Source organism: Balaenoptera physalus (genome assembly GCF_965194825.1).
Source record: "Balaenoptera physalus genome assembly, chromosome: 20".
NCBI lineage: Eukaryota > Metazoa > Chordata > Mammalia > Artiodactyla > Balaenopteridae > Balaenoptera > Balaenoptera physalus.
Window position 1 is genome coordinate 63,163,391 of NC_138901.1, and position 22,547 is coordinate 63,185,937.

The window sequence follows — 22,547 nt, forward strand, 5'->3', positions numbered from 1 at the left end:
CCATTGATTCAGGAATCAGGCTGTGACCCTGTGATTTCAGGGAAGGTGACCAAGGGAGGGTGTGTGACCCAGTTCTGACCAGGTATAAAGGGAGGGCCCCTCTTCCCTGAGGGGCTCCCAGGGAAGAGTTCTTCCCGCAGGACTGAGAGCCTCCTGCCTGCAGGGACCGTGGGGACCAGAGGCTGAAGAGGTCGCGCTCACCTGCACCCCAGGCAGGAGGGCTGAGAGGGTCACAGAGCCGCCAGCCTGGAGCTGTGAGGTTACCCCGCCTGGACCCCAGGCTCTGGGTTACGGAGTAGAGCGCGCAACTGCCGGCTCGGGCACCGACGTCGACCAGGGGTCTGTTTCTCACGGTCCAAAGCATCACCTGGGTGTCCTCACGGACCACCTGCTATTTAAGCCGGGGTGCAGGTCCCGCCAGTCCTGGCAGAGTCCTATTCTCAGTCCCAAAGACAAGATCATCCACTTGGCCATGCCGTCCTCTCAAACTCTGCTTCTGCCGTTTGTGGCCAGTGGCTACCCTAATTATTCTGCCTTGGTGACCAACACCGGTTGCACGATGATCATGTCACCTCTAGTTTTCCCCGACCACTCACAGCAAGTGTTTCTTTACGATCCCCTTACTCCTCGGGAAAAAACACCTGAGTTTTTGCAGAAAGAACTGAATTTCTAAGGATACCACCTATAAGCTTTCAACCTCAGGAGGGGAAAAACATCAGTGTTTTCTCTGAAAACGTCTAGGTTCCAAGCCTTGTAAATTCTCTAGCTTGACATCAAGATCCCAAATGAATGAAAACTTGAAAGTCAAAAAAATATAAACCTGGGTTGCATTATAGTCTGGAAACAACGATGTGGTCCAACTCCACGCCCCTGGCTGGCTGGGGCAGGCACCTGTGCGATCGCAGGAGGCCGAGACTTCAGGATTCTGTGGAAATCAGCCCCTCCCTCAAAGCTGTGCAGAGGTAGGTTACACACTCACAAAGAAAGCTGCCAGCAAAGTTATATAATGGGTGTCACAGAAGCTCAAAGAATGAAGACATTAGCTGAAGACAAAGAAATGAGAGGAAGAGAAAGCCTACAAAACATTCACAGCATTAACAAACACACCCGCCAACTGTCCACTCACTGTATGAGGAACTGACACACACGCCCCCCACCCCGTACCAAAAAAAAGTACCTTTTAAGGCCTTTCCGAGGCTCTTCTAACAGTATCTGAGTCACTTAACTATCTTATCTAAACTGGAGACTTCTATAGATTTACTAAATCTAAAAGGTCACAGAATGGTTTGGCATATGCCTTTCCTCTCTGTAAATAGGTTATTTTGTTCTTTTCTCGTAATATTCACCTTCTGCCAAGAATTAGGGTGGACGGATGCAGGGCTCAAGGGCAAGAGCTGTTCAGCACCACGCAGTCTGCTCAGTGACAAAGAGGACAGCCACCCTGGCATCTGCTTAAGGAGGTTACGTTTGAAAGTTCTATGCAAAGCATCCAGTGAAGCAGTTGAGAACTGGAGACTTAGAATTTACCCAGGAATGCAAAAGTGGCTTAACACCAGACTGCCTTAGAAAGTCTGTTACCCTAATCCACCTCATTCACACATTAAAGGAGAAAACTCATTATGATTATATAAAAACTATAAGATTTTAGTAGATGTACAAGATCTACTGCATAGATCTTACAGATGTCTAAGATCTACAGTAGATATAGAAAAATTCAATCCCCATCCTTTTTTAAAAAAACAAGCAATGAAGTTAAAACACTAATTCTTCGCAAAATACTCGCATAACTCAATAAAAGGTATATAGCCAATGCCTACCATGGACATCCTTCATGATGAAATGCTGAAAGCACTCCCTTTAAATCAGGAACAAGGCCAGGATCCCTCTACCATCACGCTTCTACTGTACACTTGGAAGGGGCCCATGGTCACCAAATTAACCATCAGCTGAGTCCGGAGGACCCAAGCGTTCCAGCTGGTCCAGCATTTATATCCTCATTAGAGTTTTGTGCTAAAAGTGCTCTGGTTTCCTTTGGGCAAGAGTCCCTACGTCTTATCATCTAAGTTCACGGTTGCTGGTGGGTCAGTTGATATGCTTCCGTGGGGCTACAATAAGCTATTAGTCAGGCTAGGAGATCTGGGTTTTACTTTCCTACGTAACAGAAAAGGGCATGAAGATTAGAAGTTACAACTTCTCTGTGTACACGCACAAAATCACAGACCTAAGATCTCGATCCGTGACATCATGCCTCACACCTTTTACCTCCAACTCATATCAAAATACTAGCTAGGACCTTTTTCATCCTACTGTCAAGTATTTGATCATTCTAATCAGCAAGCAATTAATAAAGATATAGAATATACGAATAATATAATAAACAGTTTGATTTAAAGCATATATGTTAAAAAATGCTTTTTCTTTCTCTCCAAATTAGACTCCATTTATCCTAGAAAATTCTAGACTTTACTGTCTTCATTTAGCCAAAGCTATAATAAGGGGCAAATTCATAGCTTTAAATACTTCTATTATCAACCAAGAAAGGATAAACTTAAATGAAGAATTCTACTCAAGAAACTAGGAAGAAACCAAAGAAATATACAAAAGGCAGGATGAAAGAACCGATAAAGATAAAAGTAGAAACAAATTAATCAGAAACAGCTCAATAGGAGAATTGATAAACTAATCCAACTGGGTCTTTGTGTTCACGGAATGTGGAGTGACATACTCTATTCTCCTGAATAGGAAGATTAAATATTGTAATTATGCCAATTCAAGTTTGTATGCCTGTCAAAATGTGCTTAACCTAGGAAAATGTCTGAAAAGACAAAGAGTAAAATGTTAGCGGCATTTTTTTCCTCCAAGTAGTGAGATTAAATGTAATATTTATTTTCTTCTTAAAACTTTTCTGTATTTTCTAAACCTTCTGTGATGAATATACATCTTTTTGATCAGAAAAATAAGCTGTTGTCTTAAGATGCCAAATTATTTCTCGCTGACACATGGATTTAATGTAATGCCAATGGAAATAACAAAGAGACAGATGAAGGACTGAGGGAGGACTTCAAGAAAGTTGCCTGGGAGATCAAACATTTTGCAACAGAGTAACGTAGGGGGGATTATTCCAGACACGAAATCTCAATATAAAGCTACAAATTACCAACCGACAGTTCACATGGGCACCTGGCTAGTACCTGCCAAGGGCACCGCTTCCACACTTTCAATAAAATGCTGTGAATTCAGAACACAATGATAAAAACTTCTAACACTGCCCACTATTCAGATCGGCCCAATGCCAGAATCAGGTTGCAAGTGACAATTCTTAAGGCAGATGAAGCAGGAAAGAGAAGTCCCCCTGTGGGTTCAGGGCAAATTTGTTTCTTAAAAGAGTGACAGCCTCTGAAATAAGGTGGGAAGATGTTTTCAACCTCTCTCACCAAGGGACTCCTAAATCACAGACCCAGAGCTTAGAGGAAACAGGAAATTGGAAGCCACCTGTCTACACTTTTCCAGCACTGCTCTGCGGGTGGGTAGAATATCACACAATCGGGCTTCCCTGGTGGCACAGTGGTTGAGAAACCGCCTGCCAATGCAGGGGACACGGGTTCGAGCCCTGGTCCGGGAAGATCCCACATGCCGCAGAGCAACTGAGCCCGTGCGCCACATATACTGAGCCTGCGCTTTAGAGCCCACGAGCCACAACTACTGAGCCTGCGTACCACAACTGCTGAAGCCCGTGTGCCTAGAGCCCGTGCTCCACAACAAAAGAAGCCACCGCAATGAGAATCCCGCGCACCACAACAAAGAGTAGCCCCCACTTGCCGCAACTAGAGAAAGCCCTCGCGCAGCAACGAAGACCCAACGCAGCCAAAGATAAATAAATAAACTTATAAAAAAAAAAAAGAATATCACACAGTCACCAGCAATCTTCACCACAGAACAAAGGTCCAGACTGATTAAAGGATTATTTTTAAAAATGAAGGTGGTGATCATTTATTCGATCCTGGGTTGGGGAAGATCTTTCCAAGTAAAAAGGGGAAGGGTAAAAGAGGAAATGAAAACCAGATCTGAATGACCCAACAACTTGACACCAAGTGTTGGCTAGGGGTCAGGGAATCCCTCTGCTGGTGGGAGCACACCTGTGTCACACTCCTGGCGGCCAATCTGGCCAAACGCATTCAACATCCTTAAAACGGTCATACTCTGACACAGTAAGTCAATGAGTAGGAATTTTTCCTAAGACAGAGGGACAAAAAATGATTTACACTATTGAAAGACTGGAACAGAACATAAATGTTCAACAACAGGCGACTAGCAAAGTACTTAGGAAATATTTATAGGACAGAGTACTGTCTGGCCTTCAAAATCATGTTTCAAAGAATAGTTCATGATGAGAACATGCTCAGGAAACATCAGATTTTTAAAAACTTAATATACACAGCATGACTCTAAAAAAAATTTGTTTTAACTTGTGGGATACACACACACACACACACACACACACACACACACACACACATCTGGAAGAAAACACCAAAATAGTGGTTATAGCATTACTTGGTGGGGAAACTTGGGGTGGTTTTAATTTTCTGTTCCTAGGTGCCCAAAGCATGGTATCCGAGACACCTGGATGCCTCGCACTCACTCCTTCAAGGCTCAGATTACTGCCACCTCTTCCAGCAAGTCCTCTGGCACTACCACCTCCTTTATCCACGTTATTCTAGGTGTTCCTCTGGGCACTGGACTCCGGGCTGTCCTCTGTGATGTTCTTTATCCCCGCATCATCTTTATCCCTGCACCAGACTCACTATATCCCCACTACACATCCAACTGCTGTAGCCAGAAACGGGGGTGTCTCATTTCTGCATCCCCAGTCTGTCTGGACTCTGACAGATCTTCAGGCTAGAATGCTGGATTACGAACGCAATCGAGGGCCTGATTCTCTGTGCCGTGTGCCTCTAAAGGCCGAGGAGGGCTGTGTTGACGAGGATGAGCAAACACTGGCAGAGAGAACGCCCCTTACCTTGGACAGCAGGCTTGAGACACGCTTAACCTCACCATGTGCCGTCAGCAATTCCTGTCTGAGCTCCGCGCAGGACTGTTCCAGCTGGTCCTTCTCGGCTCGGGCCACTGTCAGCATCTCCTGAACGTCACAGTCCTCGGCCGTGTGCCTCGGGGCGCTGCTCTCTACAGCTTTCGGCTTCTCATTCTCCAGGTGAGCCTTCAGAGACCCATTCTCCACCTTGAGCCCTTCCAAGGTAACCCGACACTCCTCCAGGGTCTTGGCCATCGCCCCGCCGTCACGCCGCTCCAGCTCCAGGAAGGCGGTCAGTTTCCCGTTCTCCTCCTTCAGGTGTCGGACCGTCTCCAGAGCCCCCCGGTGCTCCTCCTCCACTGTCCTCAGACGGCAGGTCAGCTGCTGCTGGATGCTGAGCAGCTTCTCTCGCTCGAAGCGGCCCTGCTCCAGGACCTCCGTGCACTTCTGCTCCAGCTCCAGGACTTTTCCTTCCTGGGTGCCGGGCTCCTCGCCCTTGGCTCGCTCCTGCAGGAGGGCCATCAGCTTCTCGTTCTCCTGACTCAGCTGCTCCGCCCTCTCCCGATGCTGATGAAAGGACGCTTCCAAGAGCGTCTTCTCGTCCGTCAGCTTCTCGTTTTCAGCCGTCAATTCCTGCACCATCTGCTGCTGGTCCGACAGCTCCTGCAACGTGGCCTGCAGCTCCTCGGCGGTGCTGTGGTGGTTTTCTTCCATCCTGTGGATCTTCTCCGTCAGGGACGCCAGAGACAGCTCGCTCGCGGTGTGCGGGGAGCTGCCGGCCGCCGAGCACTTGGAGCTCTTGACCAGGCTCCCGGCGGGGGACAGGGGCCCTGGGGGGGCGTCTGCTGGGATGTGCTCAAAGTCGGAGGCGTCCGGGGACAAGGAAGCCTTGGTGACATCGCTGCTCGAAGAACCCGACGTCCGCAACACACCTTCGTGTGGGTTTTTTTTATATGCGTCGATTTCGCCCGACAACTCATTTCCCATCGGGCTCCCGAAGCTGGACTCCTGAGTTACCGACGTCCGGCAGCTGCTGTCCCCGGTGTGACTCGCTCCCCCCTCTGAATTTGGGGAATGCTCAAAATAAGTCAGTTTCTCCTTCAAGGCCCGGTTTTCATTCTCAAGCTCAGCGAGCTCTTTCTGGAAGTTCTTGTTCTTCTCCTCGAGGGCTCTGATCAAAGGCTCCGAGTCACCCGGCAAGACTGACGCTCCGTCCACGCTTGGGTCCAAAGCGTCAGCCCCTTCGGTGTTCTGAGTCCACTTCTCCATCCATTTCTTGAGTTCACTTCGGAGCCTGTTAATTTCACCATCTTTCTCTTTGGCTTCTGCCAAGAGTTCCCGGACCTGGGACTCGAGCGCGGCCTTCTCTGCGTCTTCGTGCTCCGGCCTGGGTCTCGTGGGAGTGGCCCGCACGTGCTTGGTGGGGGTGGGCGTGTTGGAAGAGGTGGGGCTGGATACCGCCTTCCTGGAGTTGGAGGGACCGCGTGGCACCGTTCTCTCTCTCGAGACAGCTACCGCAAGTTCTCGAGGGGTGGGAATGCCTGTCCGCTTAGCTGCTGCCACAGCCCCTGAAGAGAGAAGGAGAAACCAATGAAACCCAGCGAGCGCTTGTATAAACAACTCCAACTACAGGGCATGGTGAGCAGGGCGGCTGTTGCCTCCCTCCATCCCCCCTCCCCTAGGTAACTACCCGGCTCTGACTGGGGTTTCTGTACCTGTACTTCGGCGGGGAGCTGACTTCAAGCCGAGCTACTCAGCATAACCCCATCCCCAGCCATGGCTGCTGGTTCAATGCACGGCACGAGCCCCCCCCAGTCAAGGTCAATGAGACACAAGGAGAGGTTTCCTGGGCGAGTTTCTAAAACATACTGGACACGGGTGAGCAATCGTGTTAAGTCTGGTGATGGCTGGCAACCGCCATCACAAGAGGAAGGTGAGGATGCAGGGTAGAAAGAAGGAAACCGAGCTCTTAGTGGGCTGTGGAGCTGTGGACCAGTCACCCTGAGGCGGGCCCTACCCCGGCCTTCCAATTACACAAGCCAACAGTCACCCTTCATAAGTCACCCTGAACTGGGTTTTCTGTAACTTGCAACGGAACACATCTGAACTGAGAGTCCTGGCAACTAAACAAAATACAGGATTGTTGTGAATTCCTAAATAAACACTCAAAAAAAATTTATCATTAACATATTTTGACTGGGCACAAATTCGATGAAGAAATCAGAAGACCCAAATAATAATAAGGAGACACTGATCTGATTCAATGACCTTTTTTTTTTTTTTTAAACATCTTTATTGAAGTATAATTGCCTTACAATGGTGTGTTAGCTTCTGCTTTATAACAAAGTGAATCAGTTATACATATACAATATGTTCCCATTTCTCTTCCCTCTTGCATCTCCCTCCCTCCCACCCTCCCCATCCCACCCCTCTAGGTGGTCACAAAGCACCAAGCTGATCTCCCTGTGCTATGCGGCTGCTTCCCACTAGCTATCTATTTTACATTTGGTAGTGTATATATGTCCATGACACTCTCTTACCCTGTCACATCTCACCCCACCTCCTCCCCATATCCTCAAGTCCATTCTCTGGTAGGTCTGTGTCTTTATTCCCATCTTGCCACTAGGTTCTTCATGGCCTTTTTTTTTTTTTTTTTTTCCTTAGATTCCGTATATATGTGTTAGCATACTGTATTTGTTTTTCTCTTTCTGACTTACTTCACTCTGTATGACACACTCTAACTCCATCCACCTCATTACAAATACCTCCATTTCATTTCTTTTTATGGCTGAGTAATATTCCATTGTATATATGTGCCACATCTTCTTTAACCATTCATCTGTCGATGGACATTTAGGTTGCTTCCATGTCCTGGCTATTGTAAATAGAGCTGCAATGAACATTTTGGTACTTGACTCTTTTTGACCTATGGTTTTCTCAGGGTATATGCCCAGTAGTGGGATTGCTGGGTCGTATGGTAGTTCTATTTGTAGTTTTTTAAGGAACCTCCATACTGTTCTCCATAGTGGCTGTATCAATTTACATTCCCACCAACAGTGCAAGAGTGTTCCCTTTCCTCCACACCCTCTCCAGCATTTATTGTTTCTAGATTTTTTGATGATGGCCATTCTGACCGGTGTGAGATGATATCTCATTGTAGTTTTGATTTGCATTTCTCTAATGATTAATGATGTTGAGCATTCTTTCATGTGTCTGTAGGCCATCTGTATATCTTCTTTGGAGAAATGTCTATTTAGGTCTTCTGCCCATTTTTGGATTGGGTTGTTCGTTTTTTTGTTATTGAGCTGCATGAGCTGCTTGTAAATCTTGGAGATTAATCCTTTGTCAGTTGCTTCATTTGCAAATATTTTCTCCCATTCTGATGGTTGTCTTTTGGTCTTGTTTATGGTTTCCTTTGCTGTGCAAAAGCTTTTAAGTTTCATTAGGTCCCATTTGTTTATTTGTGTTCTTATTTCCATTTCTCTGGGAGCTGGGTCAAAAAGAATCTTGCTGTGATGTATGTCATAGAGTGTTCTGCCTATGTTTTCCTCTAAGAGTTTGATAGTGTCTGCCCTTACACTTAGGTCTTTAATCCATTTTGAGTTTATTTTTGTGCATGGTGTCAGGGAGTGTTCTAATTTCATACTTTTACATGTAGCTGTCCAATTTTCCCAGCACCACTTATTGAAGAGGCTGTCTTTTCTCCACTGTATATGCTTGCCTCCTTTATCAAAGATAAGGTGACCATATGTGTGTGGGTTTATCTCTGGGCTTTCTATCCTGTTCCATTGATCTATATTTCTGTTTTTGTGCCAGTACCAAACTGTCTTGATTACTGAAGCTTTGTAATATAGTCTGAAGTCAGGGAGCCTGATTCCCCCAGCTCCATTTTTCGTTCTCAAGATTGCTTTGGCTATTCGGGGTCTTTTGTGTTTCCATACAAATTGTGAAATTTTTTGTTCTAGTTCTGTGAAAAATGCCAGTGGTAGTTTGATAGGGATTGCATTGACTCTGTAGATTGCTTTGGGTAGTAGAGTCATTTTCACAATGTTGATTCTTCCAATCCAGGAACATGGTATATCTCTCCATCTATTTGTATCATCTTTAATTTCTTTCATCAGTGTCTTATAATTTTCTGTATACAGGTCTTTTGTCTCCTTAGGTAGGTTTATTCCTAGATATTTTATTCTTTTTGTTGCAATGGTAAACGGGAGTGTTTTCTTAATTTCACTTTCAGATTTTTCGTCATTAGTGTATAGAAATGCAAGAGATTTCTGTGCATTAATTTTGTATCCTGCTACTTTACCAAATTCATTGATTAGCTCTAGGAGTTTTCTGGTAGCATCTTTAGGATTCTCTATGTATAGTATCATGTCATCTGCAAATAGTGACAGCTTTACTTCTTCTTTTCCGATTTGGATTCCTTTTATTTCTTTGTCTTCTCTGATTGCTGTGGCTAACACTTCCAAAACTATGTTGAATAATAGTGGTGAGAGTGGGCAACCTTGTCTTGTTCCTGATCTTAGTGGAAATGGTTTCAGTTTTTCACCATTGAGGACAATGTTGGCTGTGGGTTTGTCATATATGGCCTTTATTATGTTGAGGAAAGTTCCCTCTATTCCTACTTTCTGCAGGGCTTTTATCATAAATGGGTGTTGAATTTTGTCGAAAGCTTTCTCTGCATCTATTGAGATGATCATATGGTTTTTCTCCTTCAGTTTGTTAATATGGTGTATCACATTGATTGATTTGCGTATGTTGAAGAATCCTTGCATTCCTGGGATAAACCCCACTTGATCATGGTGTATGATCCTTTTAATGTGCTGTTGGATTCTGTTTGCTAGTATTTTGTTGAGGATTTTTGCATCTATGTTCATCAGTGATATTGGCCTGTAGTTTTCTTTCTATGTGACATCTTTGTCTGGTTTTGGTATCAGGGTGATGGTGGCCTCGTAGAATGAGTTTGGGAGTGTTCCTCCCTCTGCAATATTTTGGAAGAGTTTGAGAAGGATAGGTGTTAGCTCTTCTCTGAATGTTTGATAGAATTCGCCTGTGAAGCCATCTGGTCCTGGGCTTTTGTTTGTTGGAAGGTTTTTAATCACAGTTTCAATTTCAGTGCTTGTGATTGGTCTGTTCATATTTTCTATTTCTTCCTGGTTCAGTCTCGGCAGTTTGTGCATTTCTAAGAGTCTGTCCATTTCTTCCAGGTTGTCCATTTTATTGGCATAGAGCTGCTTGTAGTACTCTCTCATGATCGTTTGTATTTCTGCAGTGTCAGTGGTTACTTCTCCTTTTTCATTTCTAATTCTATTGATTTGAGTCTTCTCCCTTTTTCTCTTGATGAGTCTGGCTAATGGTTTATCAATTTTGTTTATCTTCTCAAAGAACCAGCTTTTAGTTTCATTGATTTTTGCTATTGTTTCCTTCATTTCTTTTTCATTTATTTCTGACCTAATCTTTATGATTTCTTTCCTTCTGCTGGCTTTGGGGGTTTTCTGTTCTTCTTTCTCTAATTGCTTTAGGTGCAAGGTTAGGTTGTTTATTCGAGATGTTTCCTGTTTCTTGAGGTAGGCTTGTATTGCTATAAACTTCCCTCTTAGCACTGCTTTTGCTGCGTCCCATAGGTTTTGGGTCGTCGTGTCTCCATTGTCATTTGTTTCTAGGTATTTTTTGATTTCCCCTTTGATTTCTTCAGTGATCACTTCGTTATTAAGTAGTGTATTGTGTAGCCTCCATGTGTTTGTATTTTTTACAGATCTTTTCCTGTAATTGATATCTAGTCTCATAGCGTTGTGGTTGGAAAAGATACTTGATACGATTTCAATTTTCTTAAATTTACCAAGGCTTGATTTGTGACCCAAGATATGATCTATCCTGGAGAATGTTCCATGAGCACTTGAGAAAAATGTGTATTCTGTTGTTTTTGGGTGGAATGTCCTATAAATATCCATTAAGTCCATCTTGTTTAATGTATCATTTAAAGCTTGTGTTTCCTTATTTATTTTCATTTTGGATGATCTGTCCATTGGTGAAAGTGAGGTGTTAAAGTCCCCTACTATGATTGTGTTGCTGTCGATTTCCCCTTTTATGGCTGTTAGTATTTGCCTTATGTATTGAGGTGCTCCTATGTTGGGTGCATAAATATTTACAATTGTAATACCTTCCTCTTGGATCGATCCCTTGATCATTATATAGTGTCCTTCTTTGTCTCTTGTAATAGTCTTTATTTTAAAGTCTATTTTGTCTGATATAAGAATTGCTACTCCAGCTTTCTTTTGATTTCCATTTGCATGGAATATCTTTTTCCATCCCCTCACTTTCAGTCTGTATGTGTCTCTAGGTCTGAAGTGGGTCTCTTGTAGACAGCATATATATGGGTCTTGTTTTTGTATCCATTCAGCCAGCCTGTGTCTTTTGGTGGGAGCATTTAATCCATTTACATTCAAGGTAATTATCGATATGTATGTTCCTATTCCCATTTTCTTAAATGTTTTGGGTTTGTTATTGTAGGTGTTTTCCTTCTCTTGTGTTTCTTGCCTAGAGAAGTTCCGTTAGCATTTGTTGTAAAGCTGGTTTGGTGGTGCTGAACTCTCTCAGCTTTTGCTTGTCTGTAAAGGTTTTAATTTCTCCATCAAATCTGAATGAGATCCTTGCTGGGTAGAGTAATCTTGGTTGTAGGTTTTTCTCCTTCATCACTTTAAGTATATCCTGCCACTCCCTTCTGGCTTGCAGAGTTTCTGCTGAAAGTTCAGATGTTAACCTTATGGGGATTCCCTTGTGTGTTATTTGTTTTTTTTCCCTTGCTGCTTTTAATATGTTTTCCTTATATTTAATTTTTGACAGTTTGATTAATATGTGTCTTGGCGTGTTTCTCCTTGGGTTTATCCTGTATGGGACTCTCTGTGCTTCCAGGACTTGGTTAACTATTTCCTTTCCCATATTAGGGAAGTTTTCAACTATAATCTCTTCAAATATTTTCTCAGTCCCTTTCTTTTTCTCTTCTTCTTCTGGGACCCCTATAATTCGAATGTTGGTGCGTTTAATGTGTCCCAGAGGTCTCTGAGACTGTCCTCAGTTCTTTTCATTCTTTTTTCTTTATCCTGCTCTGCAGTAGTTATTTCCACCATTTTATCTTCCAGGTCACTTATCCTTTCTTCTGCCTCAGTTATTCTGCTATTTATTGATCCCATCTAGAGTATTTTTAATTTCATTTATTGTGTTTTTCATCATTGCTTGGTTCCTCTTTAGTTCTTCTACGTCCTTGTTAAATGTTTCTTGCATTTTGTCTATTCTATTTCCCAGATTTTGGATCATCCTTACTATCATTATTCTGAATTCTTTTTCAGGGAGACTACCTATTTCCTCTTCATTTGTTAAGTCTGGTGTGTTTTGACCCTGTTCCTTCATCTGCTGTGTGTTTTTCTGTCATCTCATTTTGCTTATCTTACTGTGTTTGGGGTCTCCTTTTCACAGGCTGCAGGTTCGTAGTTCCCGTTGTTTTTGGTATCTGTCCCCAGTAGCTAAGGTTGGTTCAGTGGGTTGTGAAGGCTTCCTGGTGGAGGGAACTAGTGCCTGAGTTCTGGTGGATGAGGCTGGATCTTGTCTTTCTGGTGGGCACGTCCACGTCTGGTGGTGTATTTTGGGGTGTCTGTGGCCTTATTATGATTTTAGGCAGCCTCTCTGCTAATGGATGGGGCTGTGTTCCTGTCTTGCTAGTTGTTTGGCATAGGGTGTTCAGCCCTGTAGCTTGCTGGTCATTGAGTGATGCTGGGTCTTGATGTTGAGATGGAGATCTCTGAGAGATTTTTGCCATTTGGTATTACGTGGAGCTGGGAGGTCTCTTGTGGACCAGTGTCCTGAAGTTGGCTCTCCCACCTCAGAGGTACGGCCCTGATGCCTGGCTGGAGCACCAAGAGCCTTTCGTCCACACGGCTCAGAGTAAAAGAGAGAAAAAATAGAAAGAAAGAAAGAAAGAGGCTATAATATAGTGAAGTAAAATAAAGCTATTATAAAGCAAAGCTATACAGACAAAATCTCACCCAGAAGCATATACATATACACTCACAAAAAAAGGAAAAGGGGAAAAATTAATATATCCTGCTCCCAAAGTCCATCTCCTGAATTTGGGATGATTCGTTGTCTATTCAGGTATTCAACAGATGCAGGCACATCAAGTTGTTTGTGGAGTTTTAATCCACTGCTTCTCATGCTACTGGGAGAGATTTCCCCTCCTCTTCTCTGTTCGCATAGCTCCCGGGGTTCAGCTTTGGATTTGGACCCGCCTCTGCATGTAGGTCGCCTGAGGGTGTCTGTTCCCCGCCCAGACAGGACGGGGTTAAAGGAGCAGCTGCTTCGGGGGCTCTGGCTCACCCAGGCTGTGGGTAGGGAGGGGTACAGAGGAGGCGGGGCGAGCCTGCGGCGTCAGAGGCCGGCGTGACGTTGCAGCAGCCTGAGGCGCGCAGTGCGTTCTCCCGGGGAAGTTGTCCCCGGATCACGGGACCCTGGCAGTGGCGGGCTGCACAGGCTCCTGGGAGGGGCGGTGTGGAGAGTGACCTGTGCTCGCACACAGGATTTTTGGAGGCGGCAGCAGCAGCCCCAGCGTCTCACGCCCGTCTCTGGGGTCCGCGCTGATCGCCGCGGCTCGCGCCCGTCTCTGGAGTTCGTTTAGGCAGCGCTCTGAATCCCCTCTCCTTGCGCGCCACGAAACAAAGAAGCAAGAAAAAGTCTCTTGCCTCTTCGGCAGCTGCAGACTTTTTCCCGGTCTCCCTCCCAGCCAGCTGTGGTGCGCTAACCCCTTCAGGCTGTGTTCACGCCGCCAACCCCAGTCCTCGCCCTGCGATCCGACCGAAGCCCGAGCCTCAGCTCCCAGCCCCGCCTGCCCTGGCGGGTGAGCAGACAAGCCTCTCGGGCTGGTGAGTGCTGCTCGGCGCCGAGCCTCCGTGCAGGAATCTCTCCGCTTTGCCCTCCGCACCCCTGTTGCTGCGCCCTCCTCCGTGGCTCCGAAGCTTCCCCCCTCTGCCACCCACAGTCTCTGCCCGCGAAGGTCCTTCCTAGTGCGTGGAAATCTTTCCTCCTTCACAGCTCCCTCCCACTGGTGCAGGTGCCGTCCCTATTCTTTTGTCTCTGTTATTTCTTTTTTCTTTTGCCCTACCCAAGTATGGGGGGAGTTTCTTGCCTTTTGGGAGGTCTGACGTTTTCTGCCAGCGTTCAGTGGGTGTTCTGTAGGAGCAGTTCCACGTGTAGATGTATTTCTACTGTATCTGTGGGAAGGAAGGTGATCTCCGCGTCTTACTCTTCCGCCATCTTCTCCCCAACCAATGACCTATTATTTTTAACCTAAGTGTGAATGCTGTGTGCATTTATATTCATAGAGAAACAAAAACCAACAGGATAAGGGCCCAGTACGTTCATCTATAGTATGGTTTTCAATGCCAAACGGATTTATATAACATGGAAATGATTCAGGATTTAGAATCCTTATAATGGGAAATGTAAGGTACGGAATTATTTGTTATTTTCCCCTATACCACCATTGTTATTTTTTTAGTCTTCATCTATACTACATTTTTAATTTTCACTTATACTATTTACTCTAGACGATGTCAAAAAAAATTCTAGAGGTAAAAACCCAGATATCGATCTCCTAAATGTTCTAGAAATAAAACCCCCTTGGAGGTTAAAGTATAAAATGAAAAATCTGGACCTGTTTTACAAACTCAAAAGACATTTGATGAATCACAGCCGATCGCAGTAACTTATACGTTTGCACCGTGGGCTGGAGGCCTCTGCTGTGTAGGGAGGGTTGGAAGCAGGGACGCGCCCACAGGCTGGCAGAGGCCTCCGTCTTCTGAGGCAGAAGCAGAAACCACTGTGGCGAAACAGCTCTGAACCCACTGCCAAGACAGCTACTGAGACATGAGCAGCTGCATCTCCCAGCATCCCAGAATCCGAGGGGATGAAGTGGAAGTGGTTGGCGTCCTCTGCTAAGTGTCTGACGGCTGAGTGCTTTGAAAACTTTGACATAATAAAGACTAAACTGTCATATTCATATACTGGAAAACTATGGTTTTTAAGTTAACTTTTCCAAATTAAGTTACCAGAAAGCTAAGAGCACGATAATACACATGTAATGCATGTAGGTGTCCAGATGCCTCACTTGCCATCACGCTAAACAGTGACGAAGAAAAGATGCATTTAATTATTCTTGTAAAATGAAGATTAGAACCACTAAGCAATAAAACATTTTAGTAACACCAGCCCTCTGGAGTGAAGTAATCTTGGCAAGGACCATAATGAAAACTGGAGGGTAACTAAAGTTTCAACATAATTATAGTCAGAACAGGCAAAACTGAGAGTCCAGGACTGACTGCCATAGAGGCGCTTGCCATTCCTAATGACGCCACTAAAAGTAAGGCTCCTTTTCAGCTATTTGTTGGTTTGGGAAGAACGACAGAGGACCGGAGACCAACCCGGGCATCATTCCCAGCTACAGCTTCAGCCCTTCCTTTTGCCAACAAATCTTGGTCTGTTTGCCACTTGGTGTTACTTATGCCTTATCTAAACCACTAGGAATTTGCTTACATCAAACCAAAGTACATTAATGAAATGCATCCAGTTGTAGATTATAAAGCACACAGTCCAGCTATACTTTCACCACATGTGCTCCTTTTTCCGTTCTTGCCACTTCATCCCCGGAAGATCAGTATAATTTGCCCCCTGATCTTCTGAAAGGCTCTTCCCATCTCTGGATGCATCTTTCCAGAAACCGTAATGAGCCGAGGTTAAGTTGAGAGGGTTGCTAAAATTCATCATCAGGCCAAACTAAGGTGGGTGTCGCTCCCCCACCTGTGCTCAGACACCCCGGCACGGTCACTGGCAGGGGCGCGGTCCCCCGGCTTATGATGCCATCCACCAGCAGGGTTCCTCTTCTCAGTCTCCTTCAAGTACTGAGTTCAGAAGCCTCACCGCGGAACCATCCGTCCTGGGCACACTCCCTCGCACAGGACAGCGGGGCAGGGCGACAGCAGGGGTGGCGGGAAGCCTGGGTCCGTGGAGAGGGCCCGGCTCAGCTGGCGCCCTGAATCTTTCGTCTTCTTCCCTTCCTCACACCAGGCTTACTCTTACCGAGGCTGGTGGTCCAACTGCAAGAAGTTAAAATAAAAGCAAGCTCCACCTAACACGATAATTTTTTTAAACCGCGTGTGACGTGTCACGTTTCACAATGCCAAATGAAAAACTGTATTATACTGTGGTTGATCACAGGTGCATCCAACTACGTATCACAGAGACACAGAACAGGAGAGTGTTAAGCTGGTCGCGGACTGTGAGTAATTTTCCTGTTTCTTTTTATAGTTACATTTATGCAATAAAGAAAAAAAGAGGAGGGAAAAATCCTATCATGCCAACACACAGAGAGAGAAGGGGGTGGGAAAAATTAATCTTTCCAGAGAACAAAAAGCATGTTGTTGTACGTAACAATAGCACGATCATTTCAATCATCAACCGGGTTTTCAGAAGTGATTCTCAGGAGCTGAAGGTAAACTATTTTCAGTCCCTTTCTGATGTCCTCATCTTACCTAAAGAACATGCTACTGGGGCTGTCCTAACGTGCACGGCTGAGGGAAACGGTGGCATTCTGAAGTAAATGATTAACCTTTGATTTATTCACCAAGGATTCGAGGACCTGCTCTACAGGAGATACATGTGGTTCACATCGTCACACGCCTGTTGCCCTGCCTCCTAAACACAAGGGGACTCACTCGTTCTGTGTCTAAAAATCTAAACTACTAGGTTAGTCTTTACTGTAAGTCTTCATAACCTTTTTCTCGGAAAGTTCCAATAATTTCTTCACCGTCAAATCTAATTTCCCCGGGACTCCTTGTCCCTCTCCGCTCTTGGCCGGCGGCTCACTTTTGAGAATCTTCACTCTTTTTATTCACGTTTGACACTGGCACCAAACGTTTTTCAGGTTCTCCCGTTCAAGGAACCTTGAAACCATATTTAAAACTTCCCTCCCCCTTTCTTTTTGTAACCAACCAGTGGGTCACTCAAACGTATGAACTGGTTTTGGAAAAGTCTCCATATTTTTCCTTTCCCTTCAGTACTGAATCTAGGCCAGGTCCTTGGGATGTTCCGTTGAAATTTCTGAAACGTTCTCACAGGGCTTCCTGATTCCAGCATCTCCCACCTCTGAGATGTTCTGGATCAGTAACCCTTAAATAACTCTCATTTTTCTGTTCCAGAATCTGTAGGTATCTCCTCTCGTCTGCTGCATCAACGTCAAACCTCTTCCCGTGGCTTCAAGGTCACTCCAAGGTCATGCATAATCTCTAAGCACACAGCCAACCATACTCACTATTTGGGTGTTTCTGCTCTCCACCACCCCCACTGAGCTCTAGCCAGTGTCCCCAATACACATGTGACTTGTGGAACTATCATTCTCTTTCCACTGGATACTTCTGACTGGCATTTAAACACACTTAATTCTCTTTAATTTAAAAGATACATGCACCCCTATGTTCACAGCAGCACTGTTTACAACAGCCAAGACACGGAAACAACCTAAGTGTCCACTGACGAATGAATGGATAAAGAAGATGTGAGATACACACACACACACACACACACACACACACACACACACAATGGAATACTACTCAGCCATAAAAAATAATGAAATAATGCTATTTGAAACAACATGGATAGACCTAGAGATTATCATACTAAGTGAAGTAAGCCAGATAAAGAGAAATATCATACGATATCCCTTATATGTGGAATCTTTTAAAAATTATACAAATGAACTTATTTACAAAACAGAAACAGACTCATAGACATAGAAAACAAACTTATGGTTAGCAGGGGGAAAAGGGGACAGAGGGATAAATTAGGAGTTTGGGATTAACAGATACACACCACTATATATAAAACAGATAAATAACAAGGACCTACTGTATAGCACAGGGAACTATACTCAATATCTTGTAATAACCTATAATGGAAAAGAATCTGAAAAAGAATAGACAAATATATATGTATAACCGAATCACTTTGTCGTATACCTGAAACTAACGCAACACTGTAAATCAACTATACAATAAAATAAAAAAATTTTTAAAAGAATTAAAAAAAAAAGAATATCTGAATCCACATCTTCCTCCAGCTCATCTCTGATCTGCCCCTCCCCCTCCCAGCAGAATCCTGCCCCAAGCTGTGTTTACTGGTTGTCTTCATTTCTCCCCCCATATCCCCTCCTCTGCCCACTCCCATTACTCAACCAAACGCCAGTTCATCAGTGACCTCCACGTGGTCCACTGCAATGGGCGTTTCCAATCCTCTCAGCAGGGTGGGAACAATACCTCCCTTTTTGACACATGCCTCCGATGTCACGCTGACCTAGCTCTCTCTGACCTCAGCAGCCACCCCCTGTCTGGTTCCTCCCCCTCCCCACTCTCTGCATGCTGGAATTCCTCAGATCTCGGTCCTGGGCCTTTTCCCTTCTCTTATTACAAATATTTTCCTGGTGCTTCTACTCAGTGCCATGATTTTAAATACCACCTACATACTGATGACTTCTACATCCCTTCTCTCATACGGTCCTCTCCTCTGAGCAACATCTGAATATCAAACTACTTAACTTGATAAGCATAATTGAATTACCACAAAAATACCTCAAACTAGATAAAAGGGAGAAAGGAAGGCTAGGAAAGTGTGAACAGAATGGGCAAAGGCCCTGGAGTGCAGGGGGGGTGAGGTAGAAGGCTAATTGGCAGAAGGCACTCAGGGAAGGTCTCGCCATCGAGATTCAAGGTGACACACGTCCACTAAAACAAGGCCAGGATGCTATGGAAAAGGAACAGAGATAAAACAAGAAGAAGCTCTCAGAAAATTTAAATATGTTTGTCAAATTAAAAGATTCAGTGGAAGGAATGGAATGCAAAATTAAGGAACTCTCTCAATGTGTACAACAGAATCGAAACAAGATGAAAACAGAAAAGATAAACACAGAGGGCCAATCCAGGCAATCAAACAATCAGTTAATAGACGTTCCAGAACTATAGATCAGTGAGAACAGAGTAGAGGAAATAATCAAAGAACGGACACAAGACAATTCCCCAAAGTTGAAGAATGTGAGTCTCCAGAATTCGTGTCAGGCAAAACAAACGAAAAAAGATCTACATGGAGATAGATACATCTTTTTTTAAAATTTCAAAATACCAAGAATGCCTGAAAGTTTAGGGAAGGGGTGTGAACTGAGAATGAGACTGGCCATCATCATGTATAGGCAATACTGAATTCTAGAAGGCAACAAAGTAAACGCCTTCAGAGTTCTGTGGGAAAATGATTTTCAACCTAGAATTCTATACCCAATCTAACTATAAATCAATCAGAGAGGTGGAAAACACGTTTCAAGACATGCAAAGTCTCAGAAAATTAAATTGTGAACACCCTTTCTGAGGAAGTCGTTTGAGGATGTGCTCCAGGAAAACAAGGAAACAAATCACAGAGAAGAGGAGGAGTGATCCAGGAAGCATGACCCTATCAGAGGAAAGCAGTCAAGGGAAGTCCAAGATAGTATCCATGGAGCAAGTCTGGAGAACAAGCCCAAGCTGGGTGAGAGGACAAAGTGCCTAAGAAGGGAATTTCTTTAACAGAACACCTCATTGGATGACGAGTACGGGGGGTGGGGGTGGCGGTGGGGGGTGGGAATGAGGGTATAATAAACATGGTGAAAAAAACAGAAACTTCATAAAAACAAGAAGCCACATAAGAAAGGTAACAAAATCATAGCACATGACTTCACTTTGCAAGGAAGACTATCTATGTAGTCATAATAACACTAATACTACTTAAATTGACCCAAAGTAGGAAAGACTATTTTATAGAACATTTGAATATTATCATCCTTGTTAGCAAAAAAAGTTAAAGTACAGATGAAAGAAATTGGGAGGTAGAAGACAAGGTGGAGAGAGCTGGCAGAAAGGGGTAGTGACAATAATATCCATCCTCATCTTACAAATGGAGAGTCGAAGATACTAATACAGTTGACAAAACAAGAAAAAAGATAAAATACATTATTAAAGTACAAGAGGTAACCACGAAAGGAACTAAAAATAGTGATATTATGACACTGGGAGGAGGTGAAATGTTATGAGTTAAATCCTCTTCTATCATAGCAGGAATCCACAAAATGTCTAAACTTGAAAAATTAAAATACAGCAATGTCAAGAGAATGATTAGACAAGCCACAGACAGGGAGAAAAAATTCGCCAAAGACACATCTGATCAAGAACTGTTATCCAAAATACACAGAGAACTCAACAATAAGAAAATGAACAATCTAATTAGTGGGCAAAATATGGGAACAGACACCAAGGAAGATATACAGATGACAAATAAGCATATGAAAAGATGCTCAGTGTCATATGTCATTAGGGAATTGCAAATTAAAACAACAATGAGATACCACCGCACACCTGTTAGAACTGCTAAAACCCCAAACACTGTCACCAAATGCTGGTGAGGATGTGGAGCGACAGGAACTCACGCTTTGCTGCTGGGCATGCAAAGCGGTACAGCCACTTGGGAAGACACACTCGTGGTTTCTTACAAAACTAAATATACTCTTGCCGTGCAGTCCAGCAATTGCACTCCTTGGTATTTACCCAAATGAGTTGAAAATGTATGTCCGCACAAAAACCTGCACATGGATATCGACAGAAGCTTTAGTCACAGCTGCCAAAACTTGGAAGCAACCAGGATGCCCTTCGGTGGGGGAATGGATAAACTGTGGTACATCAGCCAATGGAATATTAATCACTGCTAAAAAGAAATGAGCTATCAAGCCATGAAAAGACACAGAAGAACCTTAAATGCATATGACTAAGTGAAAGAGGCCAATCCGAAAAAGGCTGCATTCTGCACGATTCCAACAACATGACATTCTGGAAAAGGCAAAACTATGGAGACGGTAAAAGAGGTCAGTGATTGCCACGCTTTTAAGGGGGGCGGGGACGAACAGGCAGAGCATGAAGTATCTTATGGGCGGTGAAGCTCTTCCGTATAATATTTAGATGATGGATATATGTCGTTATACACTTGTCTAAACCCATCTAATGTACAAACACCAAGAATGAGCCCTGATGCAAACTACGGACTCTGGGTGATGATGACATGCAGGCCCACCGACTGTCACAAGCCCGCCACTCCGGTGCGGGTCGCTGCTGGTGGGCGGGGCCGTGCGTGGTTGGGAGCAGGGGGCATATGGGAGGAATCTCTGTACTTTCTGCTCAGTTTTGCTGTGAACCTAAAACTGCTCTAAAAGTCTACTGAAAAAAAGTAAGCAGCATAAGATGATGAAATGGTTACCTTGAAGAAGCGGGACACGAAAGGAGAAGGGGACAGGCAGCGGTGGCCTGGATTTTCGTAATACGGGTCTTGCCCTATTTCTTTTTTTTAACCTGTGCGTCTACCACTCTGTTAATAAGATTTAAGAAAAAGAAACGTGAGCGCCTGTGGACGCAGTGCGGAAGGCGGTGATCAGCAGTGGGTTTCATAGGCAGCGCTGGTCCTTTGGGCTTGGAACAAATGAGATAAAAGAGGACAGCTGGAGGCCACTCAGCCGGCAGCAGCACCGCGGCAGAGTCTGTCACCACATCTCCGCGCCGCACCCTGCCTGTGGCAGTGACGTGTTTCCATAGCTGGACTGCCTTCTGGAGAATCTCAGTCAAGTGGTTTCTAGAAATTCATACTTACCTCATATTAAAGTTCACGGAAACTCCCTCTGCAAACCAAACAGAGGAAAAAACACGAAAAGAGTTCTACACACACACAAATGAACCAAATTACTTGCTCAACTGACTTCCTTCACTGAAGGCAAGCAGTAGGGTCCACATTCAGAGATGGTTTTTGTAACAGGACAAATGGTGTGTCTCGGCGTCATTTCACTTTTCTTTTTCCAGAACGCAGAATTAATTTTGCTCACAGCTCCACTTGGTCTGCGACTTGGGTGAGGTTTCAAAACACCCGTAGATCTGCATTCTTCTCCTCCCCAAACACTCACACTGGACCGCGGCCACCACGTACAGCGCTCCAGAACCGGGGAGCTTCTGAACAAAAGACCCCTAACACTCAGGAGGGGCTCTGGCCTGGGGAGGACACAGTGGCCGCTCTGTGCCAGGCTCAAGGCGACATGGGGCAGGAGACAAAGCGGCAGTGTTTGCAGAAGAGCTTCTTGCAGGCGGCCTGAACAGCCGCTCGATTTGTCATCACCAGGAGGAGCCGAAATGCAAACGAGAGCCAGACGGGCAGCTCCCAACGCGCCGGCCAGAAGGCACAGGGACAGCTAGTTTCCCCTGAAACCAAAGTGGCCCGGAATTCGCTCTGCAGGCCACGTGAGCCTCCTGGTCCATCGTGCAGGTCAGATACCATCCTCATCGCCTAACCCTAGAGCTTGGCATCCGCACGCAGGAATCTCCCAGCATCCCCAGGGTCTCCAAGCAGCAAACGCGAAGAA

The 22,547-nt window shown here is 44.8% G+C and overlaps 1 protein-coding gene across 5 annotated transcripts in view; it reads right to left on the bottom strand.

The window, feature by feature from the left end:
- Positions 1 to 22,547, bottom strand: part of SPECC1 (sperm antigen with calponin homology and coiled-coil domains 1) — a 252,987-nt gene that overhangs the window by 85,032 nt on the left and 145,408 nt on the right. For all 5 annotated transcript variants that reach the window (XM_082441032.1, XM_082441035.1, XM_082441033.1 and 2 more), the window contains one exon: positions 5,021 to 6,600. In XM_082441032.1, the coding sequence (XP_082297158.1) occupies positions 5,021 to 6,600 (1,580 nt within the window). The remainder of the gene's footprint in view (positions 1 to 5,020; positions 6,601 to 22,547) is intronic.